The sequence below is a fragment of the Vanacampus margaritifer genome, chromosome 6 (assembly GCF_051991255.1).
Source record: "Vanacampus margaritifer isolate UIUO_Vmar chromosome 6, RoL_Vmar_1.0, whole genome shotgun sequence".
Lineage (NCBI taxonomy): Eukaryota > Metazoa > Chordata > Actinopteri > Syngnathiformes > Syngnathidae > Vanacampus > Vanacampus margaritifer.
The window spans coordinates 8188963-8216262 of record NC_135437.1 but is presented as its reverse complement, the minus strand read 5'-3'; the positions used below and the strand labels follow the sequence as shown (position 1 = coordinate 8216262).

Genomic DNA, 27300 nt, shown 5'->3' with positions numbered 1-27300 from the left:
AGTGTGCTTTCAAATCAAAAACTCCATCAGGTTCCTGTTCAGTAAATGTCAACTGCCAGGCTCAAGGTAGTAAGAAAATGTAAACTTTATTTGCAAATTAATAATTCTAGATTCTCTGATTTACAGAAGAGAAAAAAAAACATTTGTAATGGCACAGTCATCGTAATATGTACATTGCTGATACTGCAATAATCCAGACACTCATGTTGTCCAGACTAAATTAAGGCACGATCAGTCCCCGCTCAATCTGTAGAGCGAATAACAAAGCATTTCCTGCAGTTTATACTGCATGCAACATACCACAGCATTTCTGCAACGCGTTACGAGTTGGAACTGTCCAGCTCCTCGGGTAAATGGCTCGGGTGGGAAAATCACAGTTTGTCTGTTGTACATTCATTTTTAGGAGGGATTAAGACATCAATGTGTTGCACTAAGACATTTGGTGATTGGATAAACTTCAGTAGACCTGAGTGTTGATACAGTAAACGGGTCAGTTACACAATATGTAGTGGTAAATCATTCAGTCCGTCTGTATCTCCACATCACTTAAATAAAAGCCAAAAGAATACTATTCAATAAAAAATGTAAAGCATTGTCTCATTGTGCAAGGTGATTAATTCTGAAATTTGAATATGATTACAAATGAACAAGAATATACAATCATCGCTTAATAATGTACATATTTAGTCCAGGAGACAAACGAAAACAAAACCGTTTAACTGAGAGAAAGAAATGGATGTGATGTCAAGAGTAGTTCAATAACACAGTGCGGTAAAACTACATGGAAATGCAATTAGTAATAAGGCCCAGTGAAATTCTGTTATTGTTGTTGTTTCAGTTGCACTGGATAACGGATGATGAGATCAATGAGGGTGCTACATAATGACATGATTGTTTGCCTATCCCATTTACAGTCGCAGGAAGGCAGAATGTAAATATAATAGTCTACAAAAACAAAAATCACTATGGCCAGGAGGAAAACAAAAACAAATGAAAATGGCAGAAGACAATTACTGACACATATATACTGGAACTAAGCAAGAAAAGGTCAGTGCTTCTGGATGAAACATATTTTGTCATTTTTAAATCCCCCCCACTGTACACTACATGTGATACACTTGCACAATCTAGTCATATATGGTCTAGATTGTCTTTACAATCATAAAAATTCTCATTTTTGAGATTTTGTTTGACATTGAAAGAGAGTTATAAAATGTCTAAACATCCCTGTTCGATGCCATTTTTTTGTGATGTAAAAAAAACAAAACCAAGAAAAATCCTTTTAAAACTTTTCCCACCAATAATGTGACCTATTAGATGCACAACTCGATTTAAAAAAGTATTTTTTAGAGGGGTGAGTGAAACTAAACAACTTAAATAATGTGGTTGCAAAAGTGTGCAACCCCCTAATTGGATATAACTGTGTTCAGAATTAAGCAATCAAACCCTTGGTGAATGAGAATCAGCACACAATTGCACACCATTTAAAATGCCTCAGATTAACCCCAAACTAATTTTTATAGCTCTTCTAGTAGACTTTTCCCAACAAATCTCCCGAGCATGTGGGAAAATGTGTTATGGTACGATGAAACCACGTTAGAATTTTTTGGCCATAATTCCAAAAAGTGTGTTGGTGGCAGCATCATGAACAGGCCTGGGAATAAAGTATAGCAAGTTCAAAATAACAGTCAATGTTAGCACCAAACCTTCAGGGTTTTTTGCTAGAGAGAGAAACAAAGGAAAAATGTCAGGAAAAATGTCAGGAAAAAAGCCTACTAAAATTTCCACTCAATATTGACTCTCATTTAACAATGGTTTGAATGTGATTAGTGAATTCTGAAAACTGCACACTTTTGCGACCATTATCCCAGTTGGTGACAATAATGGATGGAAAAGTTTTTGAATTGAAACGTTTTGGAAATAATGTAGCTCGGTCTCCTTTTCTATCACAAACCTACATGGCATTGTAACATGGATGTGTACACTTTTCATATCCACAATCAACAGTATGTTTATTGTTGTTGCTGCTGCACTCTCATACGAGGGGTGTGACAAAACTCCCTTTATTGTCATTCACTCTATTATAGACAGCAAGAAGAAATGTCCATGCTGCTGGCTCAGTTAAGAAAATATACCTGTTTTTAGACCTTTTGATAGATCTCATTCAAATGTGTACAGCAGAATTTGCGTGCTTTATGCATTTCTGCACGACTGCTTTCCCACCGTTATTATGAAGGGCCTCAACACAATATTGTGACAAATTATAAAATATGAAAGAGGCCCCTGGTGCAGCAAGCTAGTAACAGGTTCAAATGAAGAGATGAGATATTACAATATCAGTGGCTTGGCCTGAGGTTCATGTGGCCTACAGTGCTGCAGGACATTCAGATGTCAACAAAGTATATATATATATATATATATATATATATATATATATATATCAAATTAAGATTAAGTGCTAAAGGATGATATAATCTGGCGTGTCTACTGATTCTGAAAAACAGTGACAATTTGCAGGGTGAGGTACATTCATTCAAGTACAAGTCTTCTTTCGAAATGTGTGAGCAAGGATTGTGTCCGCACGAAGCTTTCGGTGATCTGAATTTCCCTCAATAGAGCCCATTCCAGCATCATATTCATTTCCTTTCACTTCATTTGGTCTTTTTTTGAGAGATTCAAATTCATTTTAAGCAAAAAGGGGCTCGCTTTGCTCCTCCTTATCAAGAGAGAGCAGCAACTAATAACTTTATAGACGTAACTTTATAAGTATGTATGTTCTCCAGTCTTTACATACAAAGAAGCAGGAAAAAATGTCAAAATCATCCAAGAGGTAAAACTGATTAACATTCTTCAAAAAAAGGAAGAAAAATACACCCAAAGGAAAACAAAATTAGAAATCATGTAGAACTGTAAAGTGCAAGTATAAAGATATATTTTTACAAGTTGTCTCAATTCATGGCACTGAGGCAGGGTCAATGGTCTCTTGTGGAAAAAGTGCAAGTTTAAAACAGCACGTGTGTCAAAACTGACGGGAGACAGTAACAGGATAAGTCACATGTCACTCATCTTCGCCGTAAGAAAACACCCACCGCCTCCAAGGGCACAGGGTAGTCCTGCAGGAAGGTCCCTCCATCAAACACCTGAGCGTTTTGGCTGTCCTGCCACTGGAAGCCCCCGTCAGGTAAGTAAATGTCCCTCCTCACTGCCCCCTTCTCCACCACGGGTGCCACTAAAACCTACAACATGCACAAAAAAGCTCAGACGTGTGTTGAAACGCACCGTGTGAGACGGTGGTTACCTCGTCTCCAATGAGGAACTGGTCATCAATGGTGAAGGTTGCCGGATCCTCTGGACTGAGCCACCACATGGGCCGATAGATGGGGCTTCCCGTCTCCAGCCACTCCTCGGCATACTTCTCTATGAGTGGTACCACATCCCTCTGGTGCTTTGTTATGTATATCCGGGTTAAGTTTAGCAACTGAGTTACAGGAAAAAAAGCCCATGATAGAACGTTAATATGGAAGCATGCACACATTCTGTATCAAAAGCGCACGCATCAGAAACAGAATATTTTTAAATAAATTTCTACCAACGCAATTAGCTACTGAAGATATCACACTTCACTACAATATAAATTCATAGTCATATCTGTGTACATTTACTGCCCCCTCAAAATTACTCAATACACAGCCGAACCGCTGGCAACAAAAGTGACGCCCTGCTTTGTCTGTCCTTCCTTCCTTTCCTCAGTCTCTCCTTTGGTCTCTTGAGGTCTCCCTGATTTGTTGGAATTTAGATGTTTCTGGGGTTGGTGAAGGACTCTGGTTGGTGGCCCGGTCGGTGCTGGATTTCACTTTCCTTTTGTTTCTTTGGTCCTTCCTCGGGTCTCCTGACGGCCTCACGACTCTGGCTGGAAGTGTTCGGTTTAGGTGAACGGTATGGGATTTTTTAATAGGTGTACGGAATTACAAAGATACATCGAAAGGATTTCCAACCGACAAAGTGTGTTCTGACCATTTTGATTAAGGTAAGTGTCATTGTAAGATGGTAAAAATGCTTTTACCATAATGCGTTTGTGATATATGTGAGCCGGTAGGCCGTGGCTAGCTCTGGCTAAAAATAGATTTGTGGTCAAGATGTTCGATTTTGAGATCTCTCCGAATATCCTCCTTAAGGTTTTTTGTTGTTGTAACATGCTAGCGCTAGTAGCTAACGCTTTCGGGGTACTAGCTACTTGGTTTAAAAATAACCCGAGATTCTTCACCTCAAATTCACAATTGATAAATGCACATAGCAACCGATAAAATCAGACAGTACAGAAGACGTAAGAATGTCCGTGTTTTGAGAGCCATCCTACCTTAGAGCATACGTTTTACATACAAGTTGTCTGGTGCGGGCAGTATCGGCAAACGTTTGTAATCCAATCGATTCCCCTAACCAAATGTTTAAACGTGCACCGCTGCAAAGAGTGTTGAGCTAAATCTTCCGCATACGTCTTGCTTACACAAGTAATGTTAGAGGAAGCTGAGGGTGACCTTTGTCAATAACAAAAGAACATTCGGTGTAAACGCAATAGAAGCAAAGCTGACTTCACTGGAAAGTTGCCACAACATGAGGAGCGGGCAGTTGATGCTTGATTCTCAGTAATTACTTGTGTTTAATTAAACTGCCCTTTTCAGGTTGTGGTTCAAATTAAATTATTTTGTCCATGTGTGAATTTGTCTCTTTGAGCACTCGACGATCATACAGGCTTTCAGTGCTGACTTTGTGGTTTTGACAAGGTTCAAGTTGTTCTTCTCCCTCCATCTGGTTAATTTACTTGAGCATTCCATTAAGGGTCACATCGTCTACAGTATTCCATGACAAAAATAATAGTTGATGAGGCGTTTAAAAAGAAAAAAGGAGAAAATTTGTAGGAATGTGCCGGGTTTGATTCGAGTGTTCTGCAAATAAGAAGGCAGGTGGTTTTGTGTTGGTATGATCTTTTACAACAGTTCATTTCCAATGTGTGACTCCATAAATTCGCACACGATGTGCTCGGCTTAAATTACTGCATGGAATGCCCACTAAAAAGTAGCGGTCTGTTCTCCTCTAAGATGTCTCCTCTGTCTCACCTCATCTAAACTTTATGAATTGAGAGCAGTGCGGAGGCCAAAATGGAAAACACTCACTATCTTCCCAAAAGGTCTATTTTTATCTCTGACAGTGCAACACAAGTCACAACCAATATCATTTGCTGTCTCGCAGGGGAAAATAAATAAGTTGATTGTCACGCTTGTCAAATGCTCATGGGACGTTTAACTAGCACAATAAAACTTTTCCAAGTGTTGTCCTTAAATTAATTATCATTCCTCCTCTGATGTCTCTCCAGAGTGTGCGAGAGCTATAAAACCAGGCCAGGCATTATAATGCAGAACAGATGGACCCCGAAACCGCAGGTGATGTTGGGAGATTGCCAGTCAATCACTCCTACTGCGTGCATGCACCAGTGGGGGAAGACATATCCCTGTCTTGGCAAACAGTGAATGTTGTCTGTTCAGGACACGTGAACCCAGGTCTACATTGTGAGAAGTCATCAGATTCTCCAAGACATGTTTTGATGCCATGCAATGAACAGCATGAGCGATCAAATAGATAAGTAACTCTCCTGCAGAGGGTAAAGCCCGTGTTTGGATGGAGCATCTTCTCGTGGGAACCAACCTGCACAGCAAAGGGGAGGCCATTGGCTCTCTTTTATAAGTTGTGCCATAGCAAGACTGTGTGGATGCTGCTCTACTGTACTTCCCTTGTTGACCTTATACTTTATACTACATACTTGCAGCGAATGATTGAACCAACAGCACCTCTGCTCATTGATGCCAAGTCCTGTTATTGCACTCTCAAGAAGCAACTGGTCAACACTAATTCCAGAAAATCAACAGGATTCTTCACAATCCAATATTGATTATGACGCCTATCACAGCAAAAAGGCTTAATCTAATAGTTATACAGGTGTTGGATACCTACAAAGGTGCAGTCCAAATAAGGATTGTTTGGTCCTGGGAGAGGACTGTCAGTATGATATTGTCATTAAAGTTAGTGCCTGGTTAATTGAACTAGAAAAAAAGGTCTTTACCCGGTCCTCTCCGCAGACCCATGGGGGTGTATGGAAATTGATTACCGGGAGGAAGGACACAATTTCCAGCCAACGGATGTACAACTCCTCATCCGTGACCATGTCTCCAGATAGAGATCCACCTGTAGGACAAACAGATGCGGGGGATTTCATCATGCACAGGACCTGTAAAGCTGAAAAATTATTGCATTGCTGCAATACAATGGAAAAATCTTCAAAAATAAACAGATAATTATATGGACTACATGCATGATTTGATGAGCACAGAATATCATTTTGGACTTTGTGCTAAGTAGTACAATGTTTTTTTTTTGTACTTATCTCACAATGAAGGGCTTCTTGTTGATATTTAAATGTTTTACGTCTTTTTTTTGGGTCTGTATTCAGCCATTGCCAGCCATGCATCAGCCCTTTAACCTGAGCAATTGTGCTTTTACAAATGAACCAAAGTGAATTTTATTTTAACTAGTTCCTGATGAAAATGCATAGCATACTTGATTTTTTTAGCAAAATTGTAGCGTCCCGGGTTTTTAATTTTGAAAATTTGGTCACCATAGAGTTAGGGTTATGCAGCACGCGGCATTAAATGGAAGGCCTTCTCTGCATGTCTATGAGCTCATCCATGGTTCTAACGAAGCCAATGATTGGTGGCTAGTGTGCCCATTTTACTAAAATGTTTACATAAATCAAACAATTGACCAATAAGATGCAGTATTACCTACTGCATCAGGAATGAGGAAGTTATATCCCAGCACAGTGTGGTGTAGCAGAGAGGGAATGATGCCCTTCAGGCCCATTGGGCTCCAGTCAGACTGTAGCGGGGTCATCTTGAGAAACACTGGTTTGTGGCTAGACCTGAGGAACAAACAGGGTTATAATAAGCAGAACCTAATCTAGAAATAGGTTGCAAACAAATCTGACATAGTGCACCTTGTCCCCGCTGACATGATAGTGGAGTCTCCAATCCTGGCGGCCACGTCAGCCAGCAGGCTGATGTATGCGTCCCCACCTAGAGCCTCAGGTGGCCGCAGGGCCTGCTCCTCAAAGAGGTTCCTCTCACCCCCCTCCAGCAGGATGTACTCCATTCCCAAATGGGCTTGTATGGATCCCACTCGGTCCAGGAACCAGCTCACCGCTCCTGGGTTTGTGACATTCAGCTTTACACAGAATTTCCCCCGCCACTGAGTCATCAAGGGGACCTTTTGAAATGGAAACACGTATCATCTACGGGCCTCAAGGATGCCGAGAATAGCCGAGAATAAACGGTAATCACAGTAAACCTTTACACGTACACGCGTTCCCACTCACCAGCTGTCCATGAGGCGCCGAGGGGAGACTAAGCCAGAAGGCCTCAGTGCCATCCATGAGAGACGTATGGAACTGCGTGGTGACCACGCTCAGGAAAGGGGACAGAGTGACGGAAATGTTAAGAAGCTTCACAAGTGGGAGGTCCCTGCTGAGTCTCTTAGACGCCCCCTTCTTCCTGCTGTTGAGGTAGTCATGGTCCTATGGCGAGATAAGTGCGGTAAGGACACAGAGGGACATATAATGGACAAAAACATGTCTTCCTTGTGTATTTTCTGCACCAAATTTTGTGCTTTCACATTTTTTTTAAGAGGTCTGTTTTGGTTCAGTTTGATGTAGAAGAACTTCAACCTCATAAAAAACCTTTGGGTGAGTGAGCGAGACCCAAATGTCAAACATTGGTGAAGTCTGACGTCACAAATGTTCTTCTGGATGAAAGGAAAACAAGTCGCGCAGTCTTGGGAGCCTCGAAGAAAGTCTTCCTAGAATCGACCGAGCTGTTGTAGCTGCAGTTTCGTTTCCATTTTCCAATAAATGTGACGTATCACAATACATTTGTCTTCTTTTGTACTTCTGACTTTTAATCGAATGTTTGGTTCCATATTTTTATGTGTCAGGGTCCAAGTTTGCATTGCAAGACAATGTCAAATGTTCTCTGCCAGAACCATATTACACCACCACAAACACATTAATACTTTGGAATGTTCATGTAATGTCAAATACTAATTCTAGATTACCTAATGGTGTGATTTAAGAACACAAAAGGCTAAGTCTAAATTGTGAAACAGCAATGGGAAGAAAAGGGACGTTTTAACATATTATGCAATTGATGTTTTTCAAGTCACATTTTCTGGCACACTTTGGTTTCATAATATGGATGTGCAAATGAGTTCCTATACAAAAACCAAACTAATTCAGAAAGAACTATGCACATTTCAGTCATTAAATTTAGAAATGACGCAAAATGATTAAGCGACCCACATTTTCTCATGCCAGCAGTAATATAATGTGTTTTTTTCTCTCCATAAAACTGCTATGGAACAGAACTGACCTGTGACTGATAATTTTGGAATACTAATAAAACTGGAGGGAAATAAAAGGATCATTGTTGCTTGTCCCATTGCAGTCGAATTATTTCCATCATCAACACTGCGTGCTTGGCTCACACTTTATGATAGGAACATATCTGTGTTTTATATCTTCAATGTCCCAGAAAGGCATTTTCTTGTTAGTATAGGAAACGATTCTTACCAAGCTAATGGATGATTGCTTTTCTATACTTTCATACTTTCACACCTCCTGAACTGGTAACAGGCTCACGTTCCAATGTGTTTGGTGAAATCAAGTGCTTTCATTGACATATTGGGCTCTACTTCTCGTGGCCAGAGTAAATCCAGCAAGGAGCGTGGCATAACTCAGCGCGGAGGCGGGTTAGACCCGATGTTGGTAATTTCGCAGACGAGCGCAGGCTGAGAGGCGTTGTGGAAGTGGTCATGGCCGACTTCACTCATGTTCAACCAAAGCGTCTCCTTGCATTCCCTTTAAATGCAGCACACGAGTCATGCAAAAAGTATCGACATAGCTGTGCTACCCAGTGGGATGAGTTACATAAATACAATACAAAGATTCAACAATTTTGATGCTCGCTGTTCACATATGGATGAATGTAATACTGTACATCGTGGTACACCAGCTGTCTACCCTGTGCCAGTTTTAGATGTGATCTGCCCAAATTGTCACTTTGCCAGGTGCATATCCAAGATACTACTTTATACTGTGCTGGCCCACCTAGCTTGGCGCAGACCACTCTGCCAAAAATGGCAAACGAGCAATGAACCTAGTGGTGATACAAAAATCAGGATCCGCCGACATTTGCACCGAGGCGCGGATGCATGCGCTGTCTGCGAACTCTTGTTTTTCCTGTTCTGAGGTCCCTGCACAGCACTGAGCTAGGGCGGCAGGTTCTCACCATTATGTGACTGAAGTTCTTTCCCAACCGGTGTTCCTGTTATATGCCCACTGAGCAGTCGGATTGTTATCTTTTTTCTGATTTTTTATTTTTATTTTTTTTACCTGGTATTGCTTTTGATACACTGGATAGGGGTCCTGCTGATCTTGTTTTTAGGGAATTTCGAAAAACATACAGAGAAAGAACATTCACAACACAAACGGGACATGATACTGGGTCTATTTGTACAATCTAATAACTGTCTAATAAATGTATTTGTTTTTTTAATCTGCCTTTACAAATACACCAATGCTTAATTTTGATAGACACTGCCCACTAATTATGAATCCAGCATGAGTAAGCTTATAGAATATAGCAGTGTAGAACTTCAAAGCATCATGATGAGAGACATTTACAATATTTTGTTACCCTCATGTATTGTAGGTAACTATGGCAACATCAAAATTACATCGCATTAGTGCAGTGGTTTTCAATATTTTTTTTTGTAACGCAGCCCCAGGAAGAAGAAATAATTTGCCCCACTCCCAAGCCTCTGCCATGACTATAAATAGTATAATTTGTTTATAAAATTGTAAGTACTCCTCTGCAGAAGATAACTCCTTGTGCACTATTTGACAATGAGAGCGTCACTGCCACCTACTGTAGTGGATGTGCAATTACACTTTATCCTAGTATGGCAAAAATAAATAAATAAAAGTTTTCCTCTTTCTACACATTTCCAATTGTGACGCTTCCTTACGATTATAACCCAGTGAAAAAACTAGTCAGGCGAACAAACAGTTTTGTACTATACTGTATAGATAGAAGAGCATGTACCATTTCAGAGAGGAGGTTGGTGGAATGTTCATTAAGGCTGATGATTCCATCCCCTAGCTGGTGTCTTCTAAGACGATTGGAGAAGGTCCTCAGCTCCCTCTCCACCTTCGGTCCAGAATCCACATTGCTGAGGAGTTTCCAGGACGGTAGCCTGTGGGACACACAGAGGAATTATAGTTAATATGGGCATGTTGTACAGAACACATTTTGATGAGAATGATGGCAGACTAAAAAAGGTACTAATCACTGGAAGCAGTATTTGTTAATTGTATCTCATTACGAATAACAATGGCACTTGTATTAGTTTACACCTACTGTACCTGACTACAGGTTATTATACTAAAATGTGCAAAAAATAAATAAATAAATAAATTACAGGAATTTACAAAGTTGAAAACATTTGACATGAACATGAACAGGAAGGTATGGGAATTTAAATTACTTGAAGCATGTCATATTTGCTCTGAAGTAGGGCTGTAATGATACACTAAAATTAAGATTTGATTCATATCTTGGTTTCTGACCCATTAATATATAAATAAGATATAATAATATAAATAAATATCATAACTACCGAATCTATATTTCTACTGTATATATATCCATCTGTGTAGAAATACATATACACACAAATGTCAGGGATAGATTAACGGTTTCACATCACATTTTGTGCAGGATTTGGGAGGCGGGGAACACGTTAGCCCCGGTAGGTCCCTCTCCCTCCTAAGCGAGTGGCTCCTGCGAGAGCCTGTCTTTGCTCTGAACTGAAGCATATTACCACATCTGAAATGTTGATGGTCAATGTGTTGTGCATTTATTGCTACTATCTGTCTTTGTCACCCAATGCAAAGGTTGCTGATCACATTTTGGGTATGACAGCCGGCATCCGATGTCACTGGTTAAGCGCAGGGCTGCAGAAAGTCATGTGCCTGGGGCCCTAGGTAAACAATGCCTCAGAAACATTTCAGCCTTATCCACTTCACAATTTCTATCTCTCTGCTCAACCTCCAAGCCAAAATGATCTCATACTGTTGACATTACTGAACTTGGAAAGGTGTGCATCTTCAGGGTTAATAGTAGGGGTGTGCCAAAAAATAGATTCTCATAAGAATCGCGAATCTCATTTAGTACGATTCAGAATCGATTTTAAATGTACCAAAATAGATTTTGTTTAAATTATTTTATACTGTCTTGCCTTTGTCTATGTATGCCTTTATTTGAAGCGCTGTTCATGTTGTACCCGGTTTGGCCACTGAGGGGCAGTGTGGTTCCACACGGTCCAATACACTGTTATATTGTAGCCACATTAGAGAGTAGAAGGAAAAAGTCATGATCAAAGTATTCCTATAAAAGATTTTTTTTCAGCGTGGAGCCGTTCTTTTGAGTGATAAAAGTGCCGCGAGTAGCACGCTAATTAGCATTAGCGAGTCAGACTGGAGTAGATCAGTACAATTCCTTGCACATCTATAGATCGAAGCAAAAATCAAATCATTTTGAATCAAAATCTTAAACAATTCTGAATTGACAGACCTAAAAATTCGAATCGAGTCGTGAGACATTCAAAGATTCCCACCCCTAGTTAATAGTTGACTAGCATTAGCGTTAGCCACACTCTGGTCAGATGCCAGTTACCTGTAAAAGTGGTCAAATGACACATAGCTGGAGAATGTTTGCTAAAGTAATTTATCTTCAACAATCTAGGTTTAGGTTAGTTAGCTGAAATAAAAAGAAAGGCGTTCAAACAAATCTACATAAACTTCCAATTGAAGGTTTTTCATTCAGTTTCTAGAAATGCAACGGAACATTTCCAACCAATCGCATTTCTATCTGTACACCACTTAAATATTGAATGATGGTTCTTACCCTGATATTGACAACAATAACTATTTTTAATCTAAGTAGCATCTTCACAAAATGGATTAGCTTTGAGTTCTGATGGTCCACTCTATCAATCCATTCTTTCTCTCTCCTCCTCCTCCTCCAAAGCACTTACCACAGCGCCTTCATGTCGGGTATCTCCCTAGTGAACTGGGATAGCTGCTGCATTGCTTCTTGGTGTACTGCCTTCACATTGTTGGCTACACAAACAGTGTACTGCAGGGGTAGAAGCGCCATACTGGGCAGTGACTGCAAGCAGAACTGTTGTCTGCTGTCCAGCCCCAGCTGTAGCGGGAGGTCCGGAGACACCAGCACTGCAACACCTATACGGCGGAAAACAGGAGATAGTTTAATTTATTGACTCTCACATTTGACATTTTAATTCACAAAACACATTTTAAGAAACGCAAGTGGAAGTATGACCTTGATGTGTAGGACACTGATTGCAAACTCCTTCAATATGAAATGAAGCAACTGTGATATTAGGATTGCTGACTGTTTTAGTTGATATGGTATTTCTCTGTTGTGAGAAACACAACGCCCAATTCACACTGACTGCGGAGCGGTCCGTACCGACTGCTATTCACACCGAGTGCGTTGTGTGAGTTGTACGTGTCCGGAAATCTGCACCCGTGAGATCGCAAAATGATGAGGATTCAATTCACGCTGGAGAGTTGACTTCACGCGATAATAACCGTGTAGCGCTACTGGTAAACAATAGCCACGTTTGCCTGTTGTCACATCAATATGCTTTTTGGACATTATTTCTGGGAGTTCTACCATGAGTAAGTAGGCCCTACGTGTTGTGTTTAAATTGTGTTATTTTGTCGTGTGCAATTTATTTTGAGCTTGTTTTTTGTTTTTTAAATGTCCGACTCATGTCAAGCTACGTAGTTAGCTAGCTTCCCTCCCGGAAAAAAAACAGTTTGCAGTTTTATTTTGAAATATACCGGATCTACCTTGATACAGACGCCTGACTTTTTGTCCGTCTCGTGTAATTTCTTCAGCTTCATGAAAATCCGCATGTGGAATCTGGAAAAAATAGAAACCTTGCGGAAACCTTCCGCAGCTCTGATACACACCGCATATGCACCGCACTGCAGCTGGTGTGAATTGACACGCAGACTCAAATGCTTTCTATTCCATGCGGCGTCCGTACAGATGCCATTCTGCATCCGTTACACCCAATTCACACTGACTGCGAAGCGGACACGGAGCGGTTTCCGTACGGCATCCGTACGGACTGCAATTCACACCGAGTGCGTTGCGTGAGCTGTACGTGTCCGGAAATCTGCACTCACGAGACCACAAGATCACGGGGGTTCACACTGAAGAGTTGAGTTCACGTTATAACAACTGTGTATATAGACAGCTACTGTACTTATAAACAATAGCCACACTTGCCTCTCGTTCACATTGATTCATTTTTGGACATTAGTTCCAGGACATCTATCATGGCTCTTCTACCATGGGTAAGTACGTTTTATGTTTAAATTGTGTTATTTTGTCCTGTTTAATTTATTTTGAGCTTGTTTTCTGTATTTTAAGTGTCCAACTCATGTTAAGCTATGTAGTTAGCTACCCCCCAAAAAAAAGGAGTTCGCAAACGGCTCTTTTAATTTCTTCAGGTTCATGAAAATCCACATGCAGAATCCGAAAAAATAGAAACCTTGCGGAAACTTTCCGCAGCTCTGCTGCCTCCGCATCTGATACGCATAACATACACACTGTATACTGCAGATGGTGTAAATGTGGGATATGGAAGTAACTCACGCATGGAAACAGTATATCCCGTACAACAGTATATTTCAGAATCTGAAAATTTTACCTTAAAAGGTGCATGTCGCAATATTGGAGTGTTAAAATAACCATATTTTTCACCCACACATGTTTTAAGAATTGTATAATGGGCAGGAGGCAATACTGTGGCACAATGGCTGTTGCTCCTATTTTCCTGTAGAGTGTAATAACGATGGGGGGTTCGGGATCAAAACTTAAGGTTTCTCCCTGAGCGTGAAGTTAGGCGCGTGGGAAAAGACAAGTGTGTGCGACAGCTGATATAAAAGTGTGTCAAAATAATAATGAACCAAGACTGCAGTGCGACCCTCCATCTCCCGGTGGCTCCTTTTGTTCGACCAATGGGCCGAAACTTTGGCGACATGCAACGAGAGTCGTCCCGGGAGGAGGGGACCCTGACCCTGGAGGGAGTAGATGGAAAAACCTAAGAGGATGAAACAGGACCCACAGCTTGCTTTCTTCTTGCTAAAACGGTAAGACCTCGTCACAAAAATGTGATAGGGTCTATTTATGATAAGCAATGCTCAATAAAACTACCACTAACTAATGTCTCGGCACTTGCAAATCTGGGGTCGCAAATCTGCAAAAACTCTGTATCTTGCGACATGGACCTTTAACCCAATTATTGACTGCACGACAGCAAACATACTCAATGACATACTGTAAGTTCCGGCACGTGTTCTTCACCTTGTACTCTTAGGGCCGAATCCACAACGAATGCACAGCATTCGCTGATTAATTGCTCTTCATTTGCACCCACAGTTTGCTCTGTCCTTAACATCCTAGTCACAAAGGATATTGCTCTAATTATATACCAGCCCAAACACGCCCACAAAGTTGAACAGCTGAACGCAGTTTGCATATGATTTTCCTCACATGGCAATGTCGGATTTGTGCCAAGAAGAAAATGGTAGAACAAAGGCAGTTTGGAAGAGAAAATGATCAGAACGCAAGATTGGACCAACGGGATAATCAGAAAACAGTTTATGGACATAAGTGTTTTCCTCATTAAGCGCCATTAAGATGTAGAGACGGAGAGGAATACATCATATATTTATTCCTTTAATGTCTATAAAATACAAAATATTTGGATTTTAAATGTTCAAATCAGCATAACGTGAGTGTTAACTCATCACGTGCAAACTGGTTGATGCCGGTCGGTGCCGTCTAAAATCCATGCAAACCTTTAGTGGATTTGGCCCTTAGGGCAGCTTTCCAAGGAGCCTGTCAAATAAATATTAAATAAGACTATATTAAATTGTGTCTGCAGATGAACGTGCCCTGCAAAGAATGTGTCTTTGGTCTCCAGTTACGCCTCTAACCTAGCCCGCTTCTCAACCGTTGATGGACTGACACCTTTTATCACCACTAGTCTCCATTTTCTTACCTTCCACCCTGCTTCCTCCAGATACCTAATCTGCGATTTCCACAATCTTGCCACAAGTAGCCAAAGTGGGATTTAGACTTTAGTTGTTAAACGGATTAAGATGTAAGAGTGCTTTCCGGAGCCGTCAGACCGTCTGAGAACTCAGGCCGAGAGCTTGGCTCACTTCTGCTGCCCTCTCTAGTTTCAATAGGTGCACTGTTCTCAGGCAGGCAGGAACCAGGAGCAGGCACCACACACTTTCTAATCCGATTCATAGTTTCACAGATCACAAGGCGTGCAAAAAGGCGAGTGATGAGCTTCGACCTCGCTTGGGCACCTCTCATATGTTTGCAACGGATAATGTCAAAGAGATCCTTGTATCACGGAAGCTTCCTTCCCTTCCCACACAGGGTATCAGGTCACCAACTATCTCCTTGTCGCAGTTTCTTGATTACAGATCGCATTAGAGAAAACGACATGAATTCAAAAGGTTTCATGAGGTAAAGACGGAACTGTTCGACCAAGTTGTAGATGAGCGAAAAGTGGGCCAGTGGAGAAAACGTTACAGCTTTATGGAAGGATGGAGGCGGAATGCAGGCAGTGGAAAAAGAGGCGACCGGCGTACACCAGACACCCAGTAGCCTTGTGCAATGATGTGCAGCTACGGCACGCTGCGCCAGTGTGTTTTACCCCGAGTGCACGCGAGGTGGAAAGTGTTTGCAAGCGCGGCTTCTTGAGTCATATTTAATTTTTATGACGGGGGCTCACGGAAACTGGACAAGCTAATCAATAGGGGCTGTATAGTTCTTCCTTTTTTGACTACAAGACTCCAAAACAATGAAAGAATGGTATGGTGAGCACCTATCAACCAAAAAGAGCTACAACCTGTGATTTATGTAAGAGCAGTAGTGCAGAACGCATACACACAAAAGTATCCCTCGATCACAAACAGGAGTGGGAGTCTGTTGGTTATTTAAAGAAAGGGAAGCGGGTTTGGATCCTTGGGTTACAGCCAAGGTGGTGTGCCCCAAGAGTTTGAGGGGAAGCAAAAGGGGCGGGGGGCTATTTTTAGAACAATTCCTTAAACACTCCAAGCTTCCCCTGAATATTTTCCACCATCTCTCAGAATAAAAACATACGCCTGACTGACTGTTTGCGTGCCTTCAAATCTGCAGGTAATGATGGCAAAAGTCTCTTGTTTGGGGAACACCCAAATCATCTTTTCACACACAATTAGGAGATTATATTTAATGGGATGCTCTTTTTTTTTATGATAAAAGAGTGTTCGCATGCTTGGTCCCATGCAGCTAGTAAGGGTCAACACAAATTTAACATGTCGTCTGGACCCCGAAACAGCACTACCGCCTGACTCCCTTCTGCTTTGGACCAGATGGCCCACGCAGTTTTACAGGTCAATGCATAGTGTATAATGTTCAACACCTGTGGCTGATTACAAACCGGACTGGGATGATAAAATGCACTTTGAAATATGGACGCACATGTGTGTACTCAGCATGGACTCCCTTACAATGGAAACTTCGTCTTTACGCCCAACCTCAACAAATTGATGGCCACATAACTTGGATAATGCTGCAAGTCTTACGTTTCCAAGTCCATTTATGGAAGAAATAGTGACACACTTAATAGCATTATACTCTGCTCTGTTTTAATGTTCAAAGCGTGACAATTTGTTTTCCTAACATGCGATCACAGCTTATTGTTTATCTTGATGTTAATATAGCTTCTGTACGACGGCGTATTAGGGCCACGTATAAATACTGTATATATTTTTTAGAGGGTGGGGGCAATATTCCACAAATTTTTTTGGTCACTTTATTAAGTGGCTGCGAGAAAAAAAACTCAGAAACGACAAATACACGCAACGTATCTATAGTCTAATGTGAGGATTCGTTGGTGGTTAACGGGACACGATGGAGACGGATTCATTCTTTAAACTTTTCTCATCATACACCAGCTAGAGAGACAACATTTTCTGATCTCCTATCAGCTGACTAACACTAACCAATCAGAAGCAAGCATACTTTAGGTAAATGCAAGTGAATGACGGAGAGCAGCAGATTCGACACATCAACCGAGCTACTTGTACAAAAAACTACCAAAATGTATGAATGTGTAAATTATAATTCTGGAAACATAAATGTACAAGTAAATATAAATGAAATATATATTTTAACAAATTACCTTAAATGCTTGATCCTCAGGGTGTGGACCGTTCGCAAAGCGAGGTGTCTTCTGTCGTTGGCAGTACCCAACGCTTCAAAGTGCAAATGCTTAACATGCTATGGTCAATCTCTTTCTTTCTCGGAATATTGTCTCTAAAAATATATATATTTATACGTGGCCCTAATATGCCATCGTACTCCTGCCCAAAGTAATTGAGAAAACAAATTCAAAGTCCATTATTGCACACACATTCCTACAGTATTTGAAGTAAAATGTATTTATTCATTTATTTAGCTTATTATCCATAATGAAACATTTCAATGTGCGTGTGGAAAGTGTGATCTTACAGTAGCCTTCGCATATCCGAGATGACAGCTTGTGATGAACAAAGCACTGGCTGGCTAAATGAGTCATTCTTAAAGTGTTTTGCATCTCTTCTGTGGCCAGCTGCTCAGTGACCTTGTGAAAGACACACAGCATTTGCTTTGTCAGTTAGTCTTCTTATCGGACTGCATTCTATTTGTCTTTATACTGTGCATTAAATATGTCCCAGGCTTAAAATCGACGATTCCTGAAGTCATAACATTTCAAGTTTGACTAAACTTTTCTGGAAATATGTGCTTCTGGGAACTTCCACATATCTCATGGGATGTCAGCTCAGTGACGGTATTCAATTTTCATTTTCCAAATCTGAACATATTACAGGTTTATCAGAATCCTGGAACGTATGGTAGTCTTACTAGTTTTTAAGACGTTCCAATTTACAAAATTATGAAGAATAGCATTTTATCTTTAACTCTATTTAAAAAAAAGAAGCCATGTCCCCCTTACACTAAAATAAAATTGGCTATGATGCCACTGTCTTGCATCTCACCCTGACAATTTTTACTTTTTAACAAAATGAGATTCTCTGAGTTCTGCATGTAGCCTACTGTTGAAATTGTAAAGCAAAAATTAATAATAATTAAAAAAAAACACACCATAATAACCATCTTTTCCATCTTCCATTTTGTCCATTTGAAATTCTGAATCAAACCACCCTTATTCACTTTGTTTGGAAGACAAGAGAAGACGTACAATAGCAGTGAGGATGACAGTCGTACAGTAAACCAAGCGTTGACAAGCTTAGCTGATGAATGTTCAGTTTTGAACTGATGACTGCAAATAAAATATATTTTCAGTTTCAGCTCAATGATCGACGATTGGCTAAAGTCGTCATTAAATTGACGAATCTAACATCAAATACCAATGCCATGCTTTTGAATACTTTGTGAGCATCGTAGAACATTGCTGCTTTTACCTTTCTTTGTGCTGTTACAAGCTGAGATCGGTGCACATTATTAAACACACACACACACACACACGCACACACACATGGCTATGAAAAGATAGATTCACATTTCTGTTGATAAAACTGAGCAATTTAAATCTCTTGTTTGTGTTGTGTTTTTATGAAATACATTACTGTTTAACTGTAAAAACTCGCTGGTATTGTGATAGTTATCAGTTAGCATTATTGCTTGTTTCATTAAAGGAGAAGTCAACTTTAATAATTTCTTGACAATATTACATATGACCTCACAAGTCTAAACAAGACATTTTGCCACTTGCTCTCGACTGAAAATGACATCACAGCTCACCTGTTTTATGAAGCTTAGCTGTTACCTGAGACCTGAGCAATGTCATTTTCACTCCACGGCAAGTAACAAAATGGCCGCCTTCTGATACTGATGAAAACTACTTGATTTTGCTGCTTAACTCATATTTCACTGACACAATAAGAGTACTGTATTTAGACTTACGGGGCTGCATAGAACATATTATTGTCAATATTTTTTGTATTGTATTATTATTATTATTATTATTATTCTGCCTTAGACCATGAGAGTGCTTTGTCATGAGATGCCATATTGAATGTGCTGGACTGCTTTTTATATAGCGCTTTAACTACACCATATGGCGCCCCAAAGCGCTTTACAATTTAAGCTGTGACCAATATGAGTGAATGTCAAAGTGATCATTAATTTAACACACCTGTTCCCCATTCACACCTGCGACCTTGTAACACAAACAAATCACATGACACCAGGGAGGGAAAATGGCTAACTGCGAGCAAATCTGGAAATTTTGTTACTTCAGGGTCCATGAGATATAGACATTAATGGTTGCGATTGGCTATTTTACCAGTGGAAATTGACGACTTCCATGATATACCACAGACAGCCTGGAAGAACAAAGTTCAGGTGCTGTGTTTTTGGTTTTCTTGAGGATCAGTGCAGAAGAAAGTGGAATTGACGATAAGAATGTTTGTTTACACCAACATATCAACATATACATCCACTCATAAAAAAAAAAAAATTCTAATAACTGATCTCGGACTTGAAAGACGTCTTAATAAATTCTGACTTAACACAACAATAAGCATAGCATTTCCAAGCAAGCATTTGGAAAACTGCTTCTGTAATTCTGACGTTTTTGTATTGATAAAGACAAGTGGATCTATAAGTACTTACAGTTACAGTGTCTCTGCTTTGCCCATCCACTTGGACTTCACTTTACAGTATTGTGCCCCCTACATTAAGTTTGCTGCCATTATTTTAGTCTGCTGCTCACTATTTTATATACTCTCCCCTGCTATCTTTAGCTGATCCTCAAGTCACTTTTAGGCTGTCAGGCACACTTTCCTCTTCCCTGCTGTATTGAAAATATCTTTCACAGTGACAGTCTTGCCATTGGAGACACGACTCACAGCAACACGGCGTCTCAAATGTTCAACGGAAGATAGCAAATACAAAACTGACAGTTTGTTTTCCACAATTAGCAGCATTTCATTTTGGCCAGAGATCTGTGCCAATTTGCCATCATCACTTTTTTCCAGTTAAATGATCAAGTCAATTTTTTTTATTTTATTATTATTATTTTTTTTTTACTGTTTCATTACCTGGGCATTGTTCTTTGGTAAAAAACACCCCCCCCCCCCATCAAAATAATAATTACTCTCCGTATATGAGAACAGTACAGTACATTATTATTATTATTATTATTATTATTATTATTATTATTATTATTATTATTATTATTATTATTATTAGTGCTTCCACTTTCAATGTCTAGTATGAGCAATCCGTCTCTGGATAGGCTGCAGCGTGTCCGTAATACTGAGCAGAACTCCAGAGCATAAGTGGTGGGAAATGGATGGATGCTCAATAAGTGGGTTTTTAATGGGCAATGGTAATGAGGGAAAGTGGCAGAGGATGTAATATCATTGACTAATTGGTAGAAAGGCTGTTTTGAATGTTTTTTTCCCCCATCCATCTTCTAGTTCAGCGTCATGGGTGAGCTGGAACCTATGGTGGCTCTAAATTAGTGGAGTCCAGATTTCAAAGCAAACATAGTGATGCAGCATTTAGGTGTTATGCTGCTTTGAAAATGGAATAAACTGCCACCAGAAGTAAAGTGAATGCCAAGTGTAAATGTTTTTAAATGCACGTTATAAACTATGCAAAACACATGTAAACATAGCGACACTACGCATTAACTACATGTTCCAATGTGTCACACAGTGTTAGTTAGACAGTTAAATTTGAAAGATACAGTATATATAATCGATTTTTTCCTCATATACTGTATTGTGCATGTGTATGTGCAATACTGTGATGTGTGGTGCGCTGACACTCATATTTAAAAATGTATGAGCCAAACAGAGAGACCAACAAATTAGATGCCTGACATTAAAAACCGTTTTAAAAAATTACATCAACATTAATTTCACAGCCAGTCCTTAGAGGTGACACTTCTGAACTATGCATTACATCAGCAAATCTTGCAAAAAGCTCAGTCTAACCATCCTTAAAGGATTAACTCTGCAAGTGTTTTTTTCCCCCTAGGATTTTTATCTATTTATTTATTTTGGGAAACTTATTTCAGCCTGTTTGTAGAAGAGATGAAGAATATTATTGAAGAGCAATATTCCTTATAATAAGTAAGATGACTCATATTCAAGGCAGTATGACTCCAGCATCATCATGTCCCATGACTTGTTATTTAAGTTGGCAATACTGAAATTATTTGACCACTTGCGTGAATATTTAGGTTGTTAAAAGGAGAAAAGTGGCAGCTAAATATGCTAAGCCACTTGTCCAGTCATGACACCTTCATTGCAGTTACAAACTAATATTTTATTGTTTTATACTAAATTTAATTAAAATTTAGCATTGAATAAACTACATTTGCACTTTGATGCCATTATGCATAATTGTCACTACTTTCAAATTGAGAGGTTGATTCATAGAATACTCCACACAAAACTCACACAAATAAGTCATGAATGAGCAAAATTATGACTCATTGCATTTGTTAGAGTCTCCAGTTGAATTATTTAAAATATTTTAAAGTAATATATTATATTATATCTACATCCTTGCAGTGGCTCTGTTAATGATTAAGAGCTCAAAAACTTTTTGTTCAGAGCATTTCTAAAAATTATTTGAAGAAAATTCTCAAGAACATATTGATGCCGTTCCTTTCTCATATCTGGAGCTGCGCACTTTTGTGTGCCTGCGAGTGGTTACTTAGTTACAAGTTCCAACATGGTTACATTCAAACAACTGTTAATGGGATGTTGTCTAGTCTGTTTATTCTCGCTCTGCAAAGCTAAACTAAGAAACAAAGGATTACAGGGTGGCCCTCTTTAAAGTTGGAGAGGGGAGGTAAAGCATGTGACCCCTCGTTCAGCCTGCCACTGTATTACGTAACACCCCAGACATGTATGTGTGTGCATTCATGTATGCTTTGCTTTCAGTGGAGAGTGTGCATATATATAAAGCCAGATAAGTTAGCTCAATGGATAAATGTTTGTGTCTCTATTCTTTCTTGGCTAAAAAAAAATCTATTTTGTCTACAAATCTACAGTATATCGTCTTGTGTTTTTTCTTTTTTCCAGACAAAGGTAAAGCACAACCTTTTTTTCTTAAAAAAGAAAAAACACAGGACGATGTATTCTTTCTTGCTAAGGGTTGAACCGATTAGCCGACCAGTTGACGACAACTGTGCATTAATACATTCAGGACTTGCGACTCGCCTGTCCGCTGATGTTGCTGGACTACAATGCTCTCCCAAAAATTTGGAGACAAAGAAAAGTTTTTTTTTTTTTTAAATCAACAACATTATCGATTAATCACGTTGACTTTTGTCACATTATAGTTACTTTAGTCGTTCAACCTTTAATTCCCGCCCATATAAATTGCATTTAATCAAATACTAGGGATGGATAGACATGCATTCAGCCTTGAATGACCACTATGAGCAGCAGTTTTACTGTGACAGTTGCATACATTTTTTTTTTTTTACCACAATTACCAGTCGCACATGCTCACATTAAACAATTAATGTCCACTAGTAGCCCACATAACCCCCTCTTCACCACCAGGATAAAATTTAACACCTCTAAAATAAAGGGCCCCCCATGCAGCCTATTCTTTTAATAGGAACAAAAGGCAATTACCCCCATGTCTGTAACAGTTCATTTAAGATGCAAACGGTTGCTTGCTTCTCTCTGTAGCATAATCTCTCAATTAATAAACCAATATGCCAGAGACAGTATTGTCTTTCAGTCTTTTTATGGGCCACTTACCCATCTAGTGCGTTATATTTTGGGCACACTTTTCCGGGAGCCACTTTTGCATTATTTTTCTTCACTTGCACACAAACAAACAAGTTTATAATGAAGGGTTAGGGTGATGAAGAACGTAAAATCCTCAGGGGGATTCCCTCACACCCTGGGATTCACACCACACTTTGTGTGGCCCCTGAAGTGGGGTCACATTTCCGAAGAGTACCATGATGCACAAACCACTGTCACTGTAAAGGGTAGAGTGCAACTACGCATTCCATGACTTGCAGTACGAGCTCTTACCTGACGAGCCAAGAAAGTATCGCTCCAGAGCTGAACCGAAACCTGAGGGATTCTCCTTGAGATCGCTGACAACAAAGGGCTGCATGGTGGCGTTTTGATCATTTATGGGCCATGTCTGACCGTTGACACTGGCACCACCGTACCAGGATACGTTCGTCATGGAGAAGCAGTCCTGTGAGGCCCAAAAAAGTTCCCATGTATGAAAACACAACAAATAATGTTATATATATATATTGGTTTTACTGTGTCATATGACCAAAACTAAATCTATTATCTTTGTAAAGCCCCCCCCCCCCCCCCCCCCCCGAGACAAACAAACAAAGCTCTGTTATATTGTTTAAGTCCGAGCCCTATTCAAGACTTTTAGGAGGGCCGCCAAGTGGTCAGCTGAGTGGCACCCAGCAGGATTTGGAAAATTGTGTGTTTGGAAAGATTTTCTGAGCCCGTGCAGTCACGCCACATGACAGGGAGTTATGGTGGGGACAGATTAACCTCGCCAAGCATCCCAATAGTGAGGTGTGTTTGAGAATTACGCCGAGGGAAAGTACAGTATGTGCCAGTATGGTCAAAAACATAAATGCTTTCATACAGCATGCTTGAAATATCTTAAGACTTGAAGCATAATAACAGTGGGTTGTGGTTGAACTAGACACCATTGCGTGATTATGTATGCATTAAATTAGGAGAAATTATTAATTCTATACGTTACTATGACATTTAAACAATCATTCAATGCAATGCAGTACACTCATGGCAAAATGCTAGGTACACATGGACACATCTAGTTGAATTAAAAAAAATCTTTACAAAGGTAATAATGCTCAATTTTGATTGACTCTGCCAGAGAGGTATTCATTTACAATACAACAATATTGAAAACTAGAAGTTGCAATTTGCAGTGGTGGATGTAGTTCAGTTTCATACAAATGCAAACAACACTGACAATAATAAGCACATTATGATGATGATGATGATTATTATGTTATTTATTTATGTATTTATTTATGCATTTATTTACAGCTATTACAACTCCCGGTAGGCCTACAAATGATCTTTTATGGACATATTTTTTATTGATTGCTTCTTATCAAATGCAATAATTGTTGCCCAAATGTTTTCCATCTTGAGAGCCAAATACATTATTTGTTTGTTTGTTTGTGAGTTTGTTTTTTGGAGACAAAGCATGAAAAAATATCATGAAACAGCAAAACATGAGTTTAAAAAAGAAAAAAGACCATGCCGTGAACAGCATTTGTCTTGCACTGCATCAGGCTATGATTTATCTCTGCATTTTTCTTTCTCGTCACTGGCATCTTAGACTGTGCAGGTGTACCTAATATTGTGTCCAGTGAGTAGATTTATGTTGCAAAATGCTGCAAATGGCTGATTCAATAACTTCATAAATAATTAGAAAACAAAAAACGTCATAATAATAATAACTGCTTTCACGCATGCACGTGAGGTGCACAAATATCGTCGTATTCTAAATGAAGACAAATGAGTGAGAGAGAGCAAGCCTACCTTGAGCTGCACATGGCACTGCACCGGCGTCCAGGTCATACTGTAGCATTCGGTCTCGGTGCCCTCATTCACATCCAGGGAGATTTTGATCTCAGCCACCGCGTCCCACGTGTAGCAGAACTCGGTCTTGTTAAGCCAGCACAAGTTCCTCACGAAGGGGACCTCCAGGTCAGGGTTCGCCACGTTCCCGACGTCTATCTCCACGTAGGTCTTGTCCTCCGTCAGGGTCTGGATGACCAGCGAGTGGGTTCTTCTCTCCCAGATCAGTCCGCTCAAAGTCCCCTTAAGGATCCAGTTCTTGTTGGGCTGGTCCACCACTTGCCAGTATATGATCCCAATGGTCATTACAAAGAAGACGGCCACCCCGAGACATGCTATCGCTCCTTTCCACGTCTCGTTCATCTCCTTCAAGCCCGTGTCCCATGTTACCTCTGGAATGGGACTAGGGTTCCTATTTCGAGCGTGAGGCATGTTGTTTTTGAGATCAGCAAAAAAACAAACACCAAGAAATACTGCAGAAAGCTCTGTGCGCCAAACGACTCTGTTGCTGCTTCATCATGCCATCACGGTGCAAGTGTTTTTTTGTTGTTGTGGATTTTCTTTTCTTATCTGCACACGCCCTGCACCGTATGGCACTTTGTCAATTGTACCAGCAATAGAGACATGCCATGTGAAGAAATCGATGTGGCTTTAGCAAAACCGCAGGAATGGATAGTTGACTTACCACATAGCGACGCTGTTTTAAAAAGCTTGACTTTTCGATGTGCATTGGCCGCGGTCAAGTGGTGAGCTGCCACAAGCGGAGTTTGGCAGCACTACCCGCGAATAGCCCAAAAGACGCGCTCTCGCTTGCTCTGCACTGACGTAACGCCGCGCTCTTTCTTCACATGAAAGGTGGAGAGAGGGAAACGGGGGGGATCGGGAGGCTTTGCCAGAGCAGCGGAGCTTCCAGTGTGGGTGAAGCGGCCAAGGTCGACTCGGAATGGGAGCGACCCCCCATGTGTGGCCGCGCACTATCCGTGCGCCCTGCGTGCGTAAAGAGTGAACAGTCCAACTTGCAAGCACTGGAGACGTGCGCGTTCGTGTGCGGGGTCACGTGCAGGCGTCATGCGGGAATTGACACGTCTGGACACTTTCCAAAGCTTGGCCACATTTGATCTTGTGGCATTCTGCATTTTCTTGGAGAGCAGAGGAAGTCAGCTTGACAAAACCATGTCAGCGCTGAAATATTTTAGACTTGTGCTTTAGTCAACTAATTAGTAAGGATATATTGTGGCATGTGGTTCAATAAAAGAGCATACACGCGGTGTAAGTGGACGGAGCGAAGGTTTTGATTGATCAGAATTAACAATAATTATTGAGTGTTCATTTTATGTTATGGCAATTGAACGTATTAACTTGATTTAACTTGCTTACAATTATTGTTTTAAATTTTAATAACATGATTAAAACATTCCTTTAAATTCTATCTATCTATCTATCTATCTTTCTATCTATCTATCTATCTATCTATCTATCTATCTATCTATCTATCTATCTATCTATCTATCTATCTATCTATCTATCTATCTATCTATCTATCTATCTATCTATCTATCTATCTATCTATCTATCTATCTATCTATGCATTAAATCTCTGCATGCTTCAATGTTTAATTTAAAGAGGATACGCGTAATATTTAAACAAAAGAGACCTGAGTCAGTTACTCAGACAAAATTACATGGAAATTTACAGTACTTAATGACGAGACTGGACATTAAAATTGCACGCAGCAAATTGAATGTCTGTGTAACTTATGTAACAAAGCAACAACAACAACAAAAAAGAGAGTCACCAACTCGTTTAGTTTAGTTGTTATGAAGCATACTATTTAGTCTGCAAAAACATATTTACCAAAAATGTCCGTATAAATTCACAGAGCATTATCTTGTAATTGGTTTCATTTAATTGTAAGACAGTAAATTAAACATCTATCCATTATCTGAATCGCTATTCCTCGCGAGGGTAGCACGTCTGCCTCTAAATTCCGGGCTGTGATTCTGAGTGTGAATGATTGTTCGTCTGTGTGTGCCCTGCGATTGGCTGGCAACCAGTTCAGGGTGTGCCCCGCCTACTTCCCGAAAACAGCTGGGACAGGCTCCAGCAGCAATTGAAGTGAAATCATTTTTTTGTTCATGGTCGATCCATGTATATTGTAGACACAAGAGTTGTTGTGTGGTGATGGTTTTGTATTTGCAAGACACTTGAGGGCAACAATGTTGTTTATGTGTGCCCCAAAGTAGGTGCTAGCAGTGTGATTGGTCCAAGGTGGCAATCGTTGGCATCCGGACTGTCAACGTCCATTGTGTCTGGAGTCACAGAGTCAACATGGTGCCACTGAACCACACTTTGACACATGCAACTCGACAATGTATGGGTGCTTTAGATCAGTGCA

At 40.2% G+C, this 27300-nt stretch overlaps 1 protein-coding gene across 2 annotated transcripts; it reads right to left on the bottom strand.

Annotated features, from left to right (window-relative positions):
• Nucleotides 1-67: 67 nt before the first annotated feature.
• Nucleotides 68-25883, bottom strand: LOC144054282 (SITS-binding protein). Of its 2 annotated transcripts, XM_077569564.1 has the most exons (11): nt 25590-25883; nt 24866-25316; nt 23345-23516; nt 12199-12406; nt 10206-10356; nt 7424-7621; nt 7046-7314; nt 6834-6970; nt 6116-6237; nt 3299-3478; nt 68-3236 (listed from the first exon to the last, which is right to left on the bottom strand). In XM_077569564.1, the coding sequence occupies exons 1-11, from the start codon at nt 25592-25594 to the stop codon at nt 3063-3065; spliced, it is 2067 nt and encodes a 688-aa protein (XP_077425690.1). In that variant the 5' UTR covers nt 25595-25883; the 3' UTR covers nt 68-3062. The 2 variants fall into 2 exon arrangements, with proteins under 2 accessions (XP_077425690.1, XP_077425689.1); XM_077569563.1 differs by having other exon boundaries at nt 24866-25883.
• Nucleotides 25884-27300: the final 1417 nt, after the last annotated feature.

Bases quoted from the DNA above. Each gene is read 5' to 3' on its own strand.
- LOC144054282 (XM_077569563.1), bottom strand. From the start codon at position 25,336: ATGCCTCACGCTCGAAATAGGAACCCTAGTCCCATTCCAGAGGTAACA. The intron at 12,407-23,344 runs GTAAGAGCTCGT...TCCGCCGTATAG, and splicing joins ATACTTTCTTGGCTCGTCAG to GTGTTGCAGTGCTGGTGTCT. The intron at 3,479-6,115 runs GTAAAGACCTTT...CCTGTAACTCAG, and splicing joins GGGTCTGCGGAGAGGACCGG to TTGCTAAACTTAACCCGGAT.